Genomic DNA, 13,682 nt, shown 5'->3' on the forward strand with positions numbered 1-13,682 from the left:
GTAGTGGAAGTGTGGCATAAATGTGTTGTGCCTTTGTAGATCCTCTGTGATCTGGAATACACAGGAGTAAATGCTAAGTTAAAGCATAATATGGTTAAAATTATTTTTCTGAAGAAATTTCAGGTTATTCACATTTTTTTGTGAAAGGATAGTTTGTAAATATAAACATTTCCATAGTTTAATTTAGCTTTTTTGCACTAAAACACAGATAAACAACTGGAGTTGTCATTATTTGTAGGCTAATATGTTATTATTTTTCTGGTCCAGCCCACTTTGATCTCAAGTGGGCCCTGAATTAAAATGACTTTGACACTGCTGAGCGTGGGGGGGGGGGTTTCTTCAGAATGATCACACAGGCCATAAAACACATTTTTAATCAGTTTTATTTATGACTTTTATACAAATCTGGAAAAAGCCTCTTAATGTCAACATTAGATAAAATAATGCTTAGTTTTATAAACAATTTCCCAGAAGGTCAACATAGGATCTCACTCATTTAGAAACTACACAATGTGGGGGAAAAAAAACATGTCTCTTTTGTTCAGGGACGGTCTACTTTTAGCTTTGTTTGCTGTAGTATTGTTTATACCATGCAATGTTTATGTACTGTCATGAAAAATGTCAACATTCATGTCTGTTCAGAGTTAATTTTAGATATTAGCAAAGATTTGTATCGATGATGGAGGGGTTGGACCACTGCATAAAGTCTCCAGAGCATGCCAAAGATTCTCAACAGGGTTCAGATCTGGACTCTGTAGTGTCCAGTCCATTTGTGAAAATGATGCTTCATGCTTCCTAAACCACTCTTTCACAATTTCAGCCTAATGAATCCTGGTATTGTCCAGTTTTTATCCTCTTTATCAAACCACTGGTTGTTTAAGAAATGAAAACTACTCACTGTATCAGTTATGGTTAAAGAACTTGTTGTAGTGGAAACGTATTAATCACTACAGTAATTAGGATCTTATCCATCTGTTTAGTTAAATCCCCTTTTTTTAAAACAAGTGAAACAAAACAGATTTAGTCTGAGTTTATTCAGCACAAAGAACATATGCTCATGAACCCAAAACAAAATTTACTGTCAAATAGTATACCTCTGTGTAGTCCATATTCATATCTGCTGCCTACATCTTATGAATTAAAAGCCCTGTATGTGCCATCAGCCACTAGTGCATCCATGCGCTTCAGCCTCTCTCCCTTAGATGTCGATGTGTCCTTTTAGATCTTCTCTCTGACCTCAGGCATTAGCTCACAGGCTTTTTTGTGCTTCTGCCAGTGCTTCACTTGGCATTCTCTGCAAAATACAAAGAGATGAATGAAACTTTACAAACTGAGTGCCCCAGGTTGGAAACTTGAGCAGATTTGGTAGATTATATCTGTGTTCCTGTTCTGTTGCTCAATACACAATGTTCATGAGGTTTGGCAAGTGCACTCCAATAACTTCTCCTTCACTCCCTCAGTGTGGTGTAGTGTCTGCATTAACCCATAAAGACCCAAACAGCCACTTACAATCAAAGTCTTCTACTGATCTAAAATGTCTAATACCTGTTGATCCACTTATCCTATCAATACATGTAAATAATTGATGTAAAATGCAGTTTGTCATCTTTTCATGTTCATCAGATATGACCCATTTGGACGTTCAGAGGTGCCATAGTTACCATGGAATCACCATCATCTTCTACAACACTGATTCACCAGTAAAACCCATGGAGTTGGATATGTGACAATGAATGGAGAGACTTCATTTATGTTCAGTTAATGACAGATTTGTTGAAAAAAATCACTTTTTCTTCACTTTTCTCTGTTCTTGATATAATATCCCTCAACTTCAGTCTGAGCTTTTATGAACATTTACGTGATCAGTGAATTAAATATAGGAAAATACATGACTTTCACTGGAAAAATGCAAAACTCAGAGGATAATGATATAATAAATGATGATAAATCACTTAAGAAAAGTGAAATCAAGAGAAAAATTCATTTGGGAACTACCACACAAGTAGTTCTGCATTTTTATGGGTTAACACTGTATATCTTACCTGGAACAGTACCATTCTGTCCGACATCGAGAGCATCTCTTTGCAGCCACTTTTCCACAGGATCCACACTTTGGCTTCTCTGGGATTAAACTCTCCATCACATCTAAATTGTAAGTCTGAGCCAACCTAATTAAAATTAAACAAAGCACCTCCTTAATGATTATTATAGTGGCAAGATCAAATAGAATAATTCTGTGTACTGTATGGTTTTTGTAGTTCTACCTCTGTGCGTGGTGTCTCAGGTCACTTTCAGATGGGTTGAATGTTTCTTTGACTTGATACTTAGCTATTGCCTTCCACTTCCCTGAATTATTATTCACAATTTGGTTCCACATTTCTGGGATCTGTTCAGAAAGAAACACTCTAGAGTAAACTGCACCGAGTCACATATGGAGATAGGTGCAGATAAGTGTTTGTACCTGTTCCAAAATAAGCCCCCTTTTTGGAGGGGCAGGGTCTGTGACTGCAAGATGAGCCAGGAAACGCTGCAGTTCCACAAGGTTTGGAAGCTGATCAATCAACACCTCTGTCAAGAAGCCCCGTAGCTGTGCCATATTAATAATAAGGAAATTAAAATTTAGAACAGTATAACTGTATCAGCCTCATCAGAATTATTTACTGAGGATCTAGTAGACAAAAGGACACAGTGGGAGAATACACAAGCTCTGGTTATGTAATTAATGCGACAGGAAGAGGATGAGAAAGCATATAATAGAAGGAAATATCTTAGTCAAAACAACCTCTGGACACTGAATCCCTGTCAAAACAAGTGTGAAGATCAGATATGATGTCCTAAGCCTCAATGTACAGCATATACAGTATCTAGAAGTCAATTGAATGGATGGGGATATGCTAATTGAAATGTTTTTAAAAACTTGTTCATTGAGTTTCACCATTTCAGTCACAGTTTACCTTTAATAGCTGGACCTTGTTGAAATTATTGAAGTCATATTTCTGTTGGCAGTCTTCCCTTAGTAGCAGATTGTAAAGCGAAATCCAGACCTGACCATCTAATTTGGTCATTTTTAGATGGTCTTCCACAGGAATCCTCTGCCATTTACTATTTACGTACTTCTCTACCTCCCCTATAAATGAAGACAGGGCACAGTGCTTTGACTGAAAGGACATTAGTGAAGAATACACTTTCAGAACACATTTAACACACAAGTTTATGAAATACCTGCTCTGCTGCGACTCCAAGGGCAGCTGTCAATCAGCTGAACCAGGACACAAGGGATGTTGTGGATACATAACATACGATTTATAACACTGATACTGTGAATACAAAAGAGACTCATTTTCTTAGCATTACAGTTGACATGACAGAAACTTAATAAAAAATTACTAAAAATCTGCAAACAATTAATTATGTGTTTATCCCTTTTGGAATCATTTTAAAATACAAGTAGCTGCTGCTTTTGTGTGTTTTACATCATTATAGAATACTCAGATCATCATATGACACTGCCACACCTGTCTGTGTGCTCAGTAATGTAGCGCAGGACCGATAAAGCCTTCAGTGAAATCTCAAACTCCAGTGCAGCACTCTGATTCTGCAACTCCTACACAGGATCAAAAGAGAAATGTGTTGTTAATGTATTTGGCTAAATGGTCACTGAAAACAAACACATAATAAAACTCATATTCTTCTACCTCTAGTGAGGACACATCTGTTTTTCCTGTCTGTTTGTCGTGGTCATGTGTTGTGGTCCCTTCTGTGGTCATTTTACCGACCAACAGAGTGAGTTTGCGATGGCAGTAATCAACCAGGTCCAGAATGGAGTCCTCCGCTGCTTCACATGAATCCTACATAACATATAGCACACATCACAAGCATTTTATTTACAGCTAGATCATGACCCTTTATAATGAACCCTATAAAAAATTAAGCCTCTTGTCTAGACTGCCTTGTTGTGCAGTCAGTGGTATTACTGCTGTACATTTAAAATATCCTGCAGATAACATGTTTAGGGTTCTTTGGGTGTGTATACAAACTTACCTTATGAAACATTATTGTTTCAAGTAGGTTTATTATTGTGGCCTCGTGGCGGATCTAAAAAAGGAGACACATTAAAGAACTTGTAGTCAGTTTTGAGCATGAGAGACCATCAGTGTTTTATATCTCACTGGACTCACCACCATGTAAAGAGGGAATGTGTTCTTAGGATTGAAGTCCTGCAGCTGACACAAAATAGGGAACACCTTCTGCTTCCACACTTCAACTAGGATCATTTCATGGACAAGGACAGCAATCTAGAGGAGAAAAAGATATTTGTACATAAGATACAGATATCTGAACATCATACAGATGTACAACAGCTCACAGTGGCATACACCTTTTTATGTAACACCAGAAACTCCTTGATGTACTCATCATGCATGGTAGAAGCATTCAGTATCGCCTGCATGTTTAGTTTCTCGATATACTCATGCTGTATAAACCACCTGTCGACACAGAAACAAACAGAAATCATTGGACAGTATGCAATGTTTCACATCTAAATAATCTAACCTGCATTTCTAAGACTTATGATTTCTAGGACTAAAACCTGCAAAACCTCTAAATTAACATGTCCTCTGTAGGGAATGAGAGTTTCAAAGGTTGACTTAAAAAATTGCTGTCCAAAGGGCTCATATTTTCCTGCAGGAATGGAGGAAACCACTGGAACTTTTGGGAATGCAGTATAATTTGGATTTAAATACTGTCACTTTTTGTTTTGTTTTGCTTTTTCTGCTTGTCTTCCTTTTCGCTTTGATTATAAAGAAATAATATTCTTGACTCACATACTTATGTGTTGTATTTGATTCTACAATACGAGTTATTGTGCAAACATAATGTGTGCTTGTGATGTTGCACAAGCATATATTATGGCTAAAATTTACTTAGTGGGTCAAATGAGTGGCCATTTTTGTCAAAAAAAAAAAAAAAAGCTGTAAGAAACACATAGAACTGTGTTGAAATAATGCTAATACATTTGTGCACAGACTACTGATATTTAACAGTGGAAGCTATTTTTTCAGAAATATTGGATTTTGTATAGCACGTGTATGTGAAAACTTTTGCTGGTGGACAGGCGTGACAGTCGACGGACGTGACATTACCCATGATGATCTGGTCAGTACTAGTACTTTATTAGTAATAAACTTATAAACTTACTATTATCTAGCTAATTATCCTCTTATTCATAAATGTTAGTATTGTGGATCTAAAACAATAACAGCTGACACAAAAACACAAAATGTGGCAGTGGACGGATGTGACATGGTTGTTACAGATCCCATCATATTGATGCTCGGCAGCCATGTCACCATTTCCACAAATGATCCCTGTGCAAAAACTAGGATCATAATTATTTATTGTACAGTTTATCATCATACTAAAGAGTAAATAACAATATAGAATTGTTATTTCTTTATAAAAATGCTTATTATTAGAAAACTGTTGATTTAAAAAGTGACGTGTGACATTTTTAATGTATGTATTGGCGTAACATCAACAGGATGGATCAGCACCATACTCCATACTGCAACCTGTAAAAATAAAACATGTGATATGTAGTATATAATCTTGTAAGAAAAACTGGGGAATCTAAAAGAATAGAATATTTGTTTTTCAGGTAAATTCAGTTAAAATATAACTTGGCCATTTGTGACATAAAAATGTAGCATTAATTGGGATGAAATTGGACATTTTTGACCTGAAAACATAGTTCATATGACCATCAACATGTTGCAACAGAACTGAAATCCTGTAAATTTGCATAACTTGCATTTACCAACAGAAAGTTCCTTTGGGGATTCACTTATATTGATTTCTTATGCACAAAGACATAAATAAGACCTCTAAGCAAATTTTCGCCAGTTACATAAACCAGTCTTGTTGCATTTTGTAACTTTTTTTTTTTTTTTTTTTTACTACTTGTAAAGCTGTCATAAAACTTGAATCAATAGAAGTTTAAAAAAAATTGTGTCCAGCAAAGGATATTCAATAGAGAAATTAAAATGCATCTGAAAAAACTATTGCCTAATGCTGTTTCCAATCAAGGCCTTTATTTAATGTAAAAAAAAAAAAAAAAAAGCCAAACTTTTACTTCCCTGGACCTCAGGATGTTAGGTCCCATCCTTACAGTCTTCGAACTCACACAGTCCCTCTGTTAACCAAAATGTTTTAACATGTTCTTCATCCGAAATATCATCAGCTCAGTAATTTTATTGATTAGAGCCACAGAACTTTACTTAAAATGCTTTTAACGTGTGGTGCAACATGCATTAAGCTAGGTGTTTATCAGCTGTGTGTATGTTTCCTGACTGTTTCTTAGTGTAATTGCTATTGTGCACTTATATTTATTGAATTCGCCTTATCTTGGATTCTTTTGGCTAGCTTCCAGGGTCTTTTCCATTCTGGCTGTCTTATTGGTCTCCTTCTATAACAGCTTTATTTCCAGCTAACATCACCTCACTAGCTTATTCGTCTCTTACCTCGAAGAACCCACTTCTTTAACAGAAAACGTTTCCAGACACGAAATAAACCCTTCCGCTTCTCCTGGTACGATGACCGTAATGTCCATCTTTGTTGTATAAAACTTTTCAACCTGTTCTCTTACAGACCAATAAATGATTGCGGCTAGTTTTCTCTTCTGTCTGTTTCTGGAGTTAATGTTGAGAGTCGTTTCCAGTTGTTGCCATGGTTACTGTACGCCGAGCGGACACAGGGTGTAGTTGTCCTTCCCTACCAGAGGGGGGCGGTAGACCTTCAAGTAAAACCAGCCCGCAACATAATTTGGAAACAAAATGGTTGAAAAAAACCTTTGGTGTTATATCTCTAAATATGATGTATTATTATTATTATTATTTAGGAATTAGGCCAAAATTGGTAGGTGCTGTTGGTTCATTACATAAAGATAATTTTTAAAAATTTATTATTTTTTATTTATTTATTAATTTGGAAAACACTAGAAACTACAGCTTTAAAATAATAGAGAAGGTCCTATTATATTTGCGAATGAACTCTGTACATTAAAAAAAAGTCATTGACCTCAGAACTGTGGATGTAGTCCACATTTGTAAATAATTAATACATTGCATAGATTATCTGTCAAATCAAAATCAATCAAAACATCAAATTTTATTTCAAAGACAAAAACCTAAATCATATTATCAAGACTACTTCCTCCAGAGAATTTTCTTACGCAAAAAAGTTGAAAATGCAACCTCTAATCGAAATTTTTTTTTTTTTTTCTCCAGTGATTGCTTATTTATTCATACATTTATTTTTGACAAATAATGCACACTGACTCCCACATAAGTGCTAGTTTTTGTTGTTCTTATTCATTACTCTTACACATAGGCTAGTAGGCATAAAACTTTAGTAAAGATAATTAGTTTTGAATTATGTTTTGTGCTTAGTTCATGCAGATAGAATATAATTAATCACTGCTTGAAAATGATCAAAAATGTCTTGTAATACCAGATCTCCTCTATCCATTTCTTTTAGTGTTTCTATAACTGCCACTCATTTAGTATGTCAAATGTACATTTAATAAGTTCAGCCTTTGTGTCTTTGGTCTTATGGCAGTGTTTGTGTATCTCATAAATGTGTATAAAACTCTTGTTCAAGTCTGGTTTGTGGAGTTGAGTACAGAGGGAGTTTTAAATGTGAGGATATTGTATAATTCCTGCTGCACAGTGACAAAATTAAACTGAATATGAAGCAATTTTTCTATGTTAGAGTACATAGCCTATAAAATGGGATGGATGTATATTGATCAAAACACACTGTCAGGCTCTTTATATTATATTTTATTGTATTTCTTTTCTATATTATAATAATAGGATCCTCAGTAAACTTCATGAAAAACAAATTAGGTTAAAAACTATAACCGAACACAAAAATGACAAAATACTGTCATTAAATGTTTCACTGCTATTCAAAGACAACTCCTCCTCTCATTAAAGGCATCTTTGGTCGAGGCATTTCTGTGTCTTTCAGTCAGGACTGTTGCTCTGTTGTCAATTTATGTCACGTCACTTCCAACATACGACGATGTTCGGATCATTTTCCAGTCGTTCGTCCAGCTCCTGGTAACTGATCCCTGCAAAACAACAAACTGTAAGCAGATTTCTTCACCATCACCAGTAAGTTAGTTTCATAAACACATACGGCAGACTCTAAAACCTGCCTGTCTTGCAGCAGATCTCATCATAACTGTGGCAGCCAGTGTAGAGCCGTGGCGGTCGGCTTCTCTCATCACGGATCACCTTCACCGGATACTTCTGCAGTCTTCGGATTAGAGATTTCATGAGTCCAAACTGGATGAGTCTCCTGAAAGGCAACACGTGACGTAATACATGTAAACAAATGTCATGCTAACCAAACATTTGAGAAGTCACCAAGTCTTTTCAGGAACTGATAAGGTGAGTGATGCTAACCTCTCATCTACCCTTTGAAGTTGTTGTGAGTAACGAGAACAAAGGTCTCGCACCGTGGTTCCTGGACTCAGACCACAGTACAACTGGAACACGTCTCTGAGACTGGCTCGCTTCTGACCTGACAGAGAAAAAAGAAAGAGTAACAGGAAAAGACATGAAAACGATACAAACGAAAGGATGATCATAGTTATGAATCTTATTTACCATGTTTAGTGACATAGCTAAGGCACTCCTCTTGAATGGACTTGTCATCTATAAGGTTCTGGACTTTTGGGGTTGTGCAGTAAACATTTGAGTACTGAGGAGAAAAAGTCATCACAAGGCAATCAGTGAAATATGAGTATTTTAAATGAATGAATCAGTGGTGGAAAAAGAATTCAGATCCTTCATTTAAGGAAAAGTACTTAAGCATTAGCAGCAAAAAGTAGTTTAAGTCCAGAAGTAAAACACCTGATTTGGTCTGTGTGACTAAAATGTAATTATACATGACATTGTGGACTATTATTATCAAAACATCAGTGGAATACCCACGTTACTGCTGGATCTGCTGGAGGCGGAACTAGTTTGAACTACTTTATATCCAGTTTTACTATATACAGTGACAACAGATAAATCTGAAAGGGTCAGGAATGTTTAATGAGAGTGCAGTAGCAAGTAGTTCTGAGAAACAAATCTGTTTTTGGACTTCCCTATAATCTGATTTTTGAGACATTTCTCCAGCTAGACCTCAGAGGATCAAAAGATTTAAACCTCAGTTTAATATTTAACAACATTTTATATTGTAAAAGCTTTTACATTATTATTATTATTATTATTATTAGTAGTAGTAGTAGTAGTAGTAGTAGTAGTAGTAGTAGTAGTAGTATTCTTCAATAAAGCTCTCAGACAAGTACAACCAATACAGTATTTGCTTCTGGGATGCAGTGGGTTAGAAATATCAAATGTTAATACTAAAATAACTCAAACCTGTACATGTCTAAGTAAATATACTTTCCACCACTGAATGAAATGTAAGGTAAGTTTTGTACCTGAAATATCGATACTAATGTGACAACCCCATAGTACCTGTGAAGAAAAAGAAGGCTTTGAGTATCATTAAATGGATTCTCTCTGCAGATGAAAAATTACTACATTTATGTGTAAAACAGACATTACAAACTATTTGAAGTGCCTGAGAATCAAAACATCTGAGAAACAGTACAGTAAGTTATCTGATTGTTCCAGAATGTGTGCTTTTGTATTTTTTAAAAAGGACTTTGATTTGACACATTAATCAGAACAACATTCATGGTTCTGCTCTTCATTAATGAACTGAAAAGAACTCACAGGAGATTCTGTACAGCAATACGAACAAGATTCAGCTCCACATCCGCTTCAGCAGAGATTTTCTGGATGTGTCGAAACCCATCAATATAGGGCAGTATCTGCAGTTGGCCAAACACAGTGGAACATTATTGACTTATACAAGGATCTATTACATGACCTGCCAAATTAATTAACTACACTCCAGCAACATCCCTGTGTCAGTGTCTCTCTCTCTCCTACACTCATATTTGTGTTCCATCTATACAAACCTAGATTCCCGGCTCAGCTGATAACAGGCTTTTAATCCCAATCAGTCTCCTGGTGTTTCTTAGTATTCTAGCACTTGTCTTATCATAGCTTTACTTGGAGCTGTTGGACCATGGCTACCTGTTGAGTAGTGAGATCCCACTGAGATTTGATAAAGTGGTCCTTGCACTGGGTGAAAACTGGCACGTCATACTCCTGGACGATGGGGGGGTCTTTTCGGAGCTGAATCAGCTTCAAGTGGATGGTGTTTGACTCATCTGAAAGAAAAAAAGAGTGAAGTAGAGTGGACACAATGAGAAATATATTTCTAACAATTTACTTTTAAAGAGAAACAGTCTTTTCTTGGAGCTTTCTATGTTTATCCAGTGTGAATATGAAGGTGTTTTAGCATTAAGGAACAATTTAAATTAACAATTATGAACTATGACACCTTTTTAACAGATTAATTGTGCTGTAGTTTGTACAATGTCAGATGACAGTTACATATAAAGCAATACATAGGTTGTGTAAATATAAGTTACACCAAGGGTGCATCTGTTGTAATTACTAACCAAACATCAAAACAATTACTTACATATGGTTAGTAAAACAATTAAAGGTGCAGGAGACTTTTGTGACCAATTTTTCATCAAATCTGTAAAACCTCAGTCACAGCCTAAGTATCACGAATCTGTAAGTCTTTCTGTGATTACTCTTTTGAATCTCTTGCATTACAGTGAACAATTTCGAAGTGCCATCCACCATAAACAAACCATGTGTTTACAAACAGAGTCGGAAGGTAACTCGGGCATCTTCGGAATTTTGTCGCGACGTGCATTATGGGAAGCGAAGGCTTGCGTCGCTGCCTGACAGCGGCAGTGCGACCATATGATATTATATGGATGAAACAAACACGATGCAGAAACAGCTGAAACGCGGAAACGGCTGGAAGAATATGCAGAGAGGGAAGGGAGCTCCTGCTGTTTCCACTTTGTGTCTGTGGCAGCTGCCGCTGCCAGACAGCAGCACAAACCGGCGTTTCCCACAATGCACGTCACGACAAAATTCCGAAGATGCCCAAATTACCTCCCGACTCTGTTTGTAAACAAATGGTTTGTTTATGGTGGATGGCACTTCGAAATTGTTCACCGTAATGCAAGAGCCTCAGGTGAGCAATCACAGAAAGACTTGCAGATTTGTGATACTTAGGCTATGACTGAGGTTTTACAGATTTGATGAAAAATTGGTCACAAAAGTCTCCTGCACCTTTAACGACTAGTCTCTAGTTAACTGGACCCCACATAGAACTACTGACACTCAACATAACAGACACCTTTTGTACAAACACAACAGTTTATCTCTTCAAGCAAAGCAAAAAATCAATCTATTAAATGCCACACTATGGTCATATTTGAGACTGTTTACATGTATTAATATGGAAATAGGCGGCAGCATGTTTATGATAAGCAAACTAAAAGTAAGCTGCAGCATAACGAACCCCAAAATAACTAAACAAAAGCATGAAAAACAAAAATAGTGGTAATTAAATGTCTGCAATAATATTATTTTATGATATATTATTTTGTTATTATTACTGTGATTTGATGCATTGGCAACATTCTCTGCTACATTAAAGTGGAAAGTGGTTTTGTTTTAGAGCATGTGATCAACACATTTAGCGCTAACGGCATCTGTCAAGACTACTTCCTGTCACACTCAATTCTTCATACACATACAGAAGAGAAAGTCTTCTTTTTGCCACGAACTTCAAAGCTAATACACAAACAGAATCATACCTATAGGTAGGGTGCAGGCTCCTGTGGCATTGAGCTCCTCTAACAGGGTCGACATGATGGGTAAAAGTTTCTGTTTACTCTCCTCATTTGATATGAAGCCACTCTCAAGCTGAAACACAAAAAACAAAAAATAAATTGGCTTGATATCCTTCCAGTGAAGAATATATGTCTGCAGGGGGCTTCTGTCCTTTTACCTCCAGGGTGGTGAGGTACCCGGACAGCTTCTTGACTATCGGCTCCAGGGCACATGTGTTGGTTTGGGCATCACACACAAAACCAAGGTTAAACAGGAGGGCGTTTCTGCTATACTTTTTATGCTCAATGCACACAGGACACCCAATCAACTTTTTGCCCATGGCAGTGCTACAACATATGATGGAAAAAAAAAAAACACATCACTTTCTGGTACGCATAAACACATGACAAGATATTAAGCAAATGTCAGAAAAAAGACAGTTGTCACATACACTGTTATTAATTTGTTCTGCAGTTCTGGCTTGGTGATAATATAAACCTGAACTGTGTCAAAGAGCTCACGAGAAATGTACTCCTCTGGTACCTGGCAGGAGAGGAAGAACAGGGACAGCATAGGTCAAAACAGTTCCTCTAAGAAGACGTTACTGTATATATAGTTACGGGGATAAAAATTACAGATGAGTGCAAATTGAAAACTAGAAACTGTAAAACAAAAGATGGATGATCAAAAGTCATCAAACTATAGTATAGAATATTTGCTCTGGGTTTATATAGAGAACCAACAACAATATGAAAGAGTGCTGGAGAGTATGACACTGATTTAAAACAGTTAAAATAATAGTGATTTTAGCAGATAACGATTTGCAACACTTTCAAAAAAAAAAAAAAAAAAAGACCTAAAAAACCACAAATCGACATAGATTTTTTTTATGTTGAGCAGCTGCAGGTAAATGTTTTCAATAAGTTTTATTTGAGATGCTGGGGGACATATTGTCAGTAGTTTATTAAATAGACAAAAAGGCTTCTTTATAATCGTCTCTTAATGTTTTTCCAGAATTGTGCATCTCTGTCAAGACAAATAATTTATAGCAGGATTGAATCATGCATGAATAGGACATCCAAACCCACAACATCCACATTTAGACTAACTTAATTGTATGACAGATAAACATACAATGCTAATACAGCCTATAATAACATATGTGCACACTTACCTGGTATGTTATCTTCGGTCCCAGAGTGGGGTGAAATTCACTGAAAAATATGCACTCTATTCGAGTAGTCAGCCCCATTATTGACCTTTAATCAGAGCTTTTAGCTCAGACCAGCCCAGTTCAGGTTCAGGTGACAGTCTGATGTGTCAGCTAGGTTAAAGCTGGCAGCTAGCTTCCCTAAATGACGGACTTCTTCTAAGCTTCTGTTAAAATTATCTACCATTCACTTCTAACTTTTGAGCAAACGTCTAAACACTGAACTGTTGGTGTACTTTGTGAAAGTATAAACCATATACCTAACTATAAAACAAACTCTTGAATGCTGTACACATTAATGCACACCAGAGCGGAAAAAACAACAATACTGAGGCGTTCAATGACTCCTTGAAATTTACAAAAGCATCAAAACGACTGCACTAATGTTGTGTAGACAGGAAAACTGTACCCTGTCAATATTGTGATAAAAATGTATTTTTAAGATAATATACATCACATAGTCCAATATAAATGATGTTAAACATTTAATCACTGTTAGTCTGTCTGCGCATGTCGCAGATTTTTGAGGGTTGACATACCATTAAACACTTCCGTACATATTTTTCATGAGTTGTTCATGGTGAAGCTCTGATAAATTAATTGTGATGTTACAAGCACTGTTCTTGTGTTGTCATTCA

The 13,682-nt window shown here is 36.3% G+C and overlaps 2 protein-coding genes across 2 annotated transcripts; both read right to left on the bottom strand.

The window, feature by feature from the left end:
* Positions 1 to 420: 420 nt before the first annotated feature.
* Positions 421 to 6,824, bottom strand: zmynd10 (zinc finger, MYND-type containing 10). Its single transcript, XM_030134725.1, has 12 exons — positions 6,522 to 6,824; positions 4,379 to 4,487; positions 4,179 to 4,295; positions 4,042 to 4,095; positions 3,696 to 3,848; positions 3,516 to 3,604; positions 3,223 to 3,317; positions 2,955 to 3,127; positions 2,462 to 2,587; positions 2,265 to 2,386; positions 2,043 to 2,168; positions 421 to 1,294 (listed from the first exon to the last, which is right to left on the bottom strand). The coding sequence occupies exons 1-12, from the start codon at positions 6,608 to 6,610 to the stop codon at positions 1,219 to 1,221; spliced, it is 1,329 nt and encodes a 442-aa protein (XP_029990585.1). The 5' UTR covers positions 6,611 to 6,824; the 3' UTR covers positions 421 to 1,218.
* A 1,001-nt stretch (positions 6,825 to 7,825) lies between these two features.
* On the bottom strand, positions 7,826 to 13,401 carry nprl2 (NPR2 like, GATOR1 complex subunit). Its single transcript, XM_030134968.1, has 11 exons — positions 13,009 to 13,401; positions 12,286 to 12,377; positions 12,013 to 12,181; positions 11,819 to 11,927; positions 10,164 to 10,300; positions 9,798 to 9,895; positions 9,500 to 9,536; positions 8,676 to 8,769; positions 8,472 to 8,589; positions 8,222 to 8,364; positions 7,826 to 8,134 (listed from the first exon to the last, which is right to left on the bottom strand). Exons 1-11 carry the CDS (start codon positions 13,084 to 13,086, stop codon positions 8,067 to 8,069), a joined length of 1,143 nt encoding a protein of 380 aa, XP_029990828.1. The 5' UTR covers positions 13,087 to 13,401; the 3' UTR covers positions 7,826 to 8,066.
* Between the last annotated feature and the right edge of the window lie 281 nt (positions 13,402 to 13,682).

Source organism: Sphaeramia orbicularis, chromosome 5 (assembly GCF_902148855.1).
Source record: "Sphaeramia orbicularis chromosome 5, fSphaOr1.1, whole genome shotgun sequence".
NCBI classification, from domain to species: Eukaryota; Metazoa; Chordata; class Actinopteri; order Kurtiformes; family Apogonidae; genus Sphaeramia; species Sphaeramia orbicularis.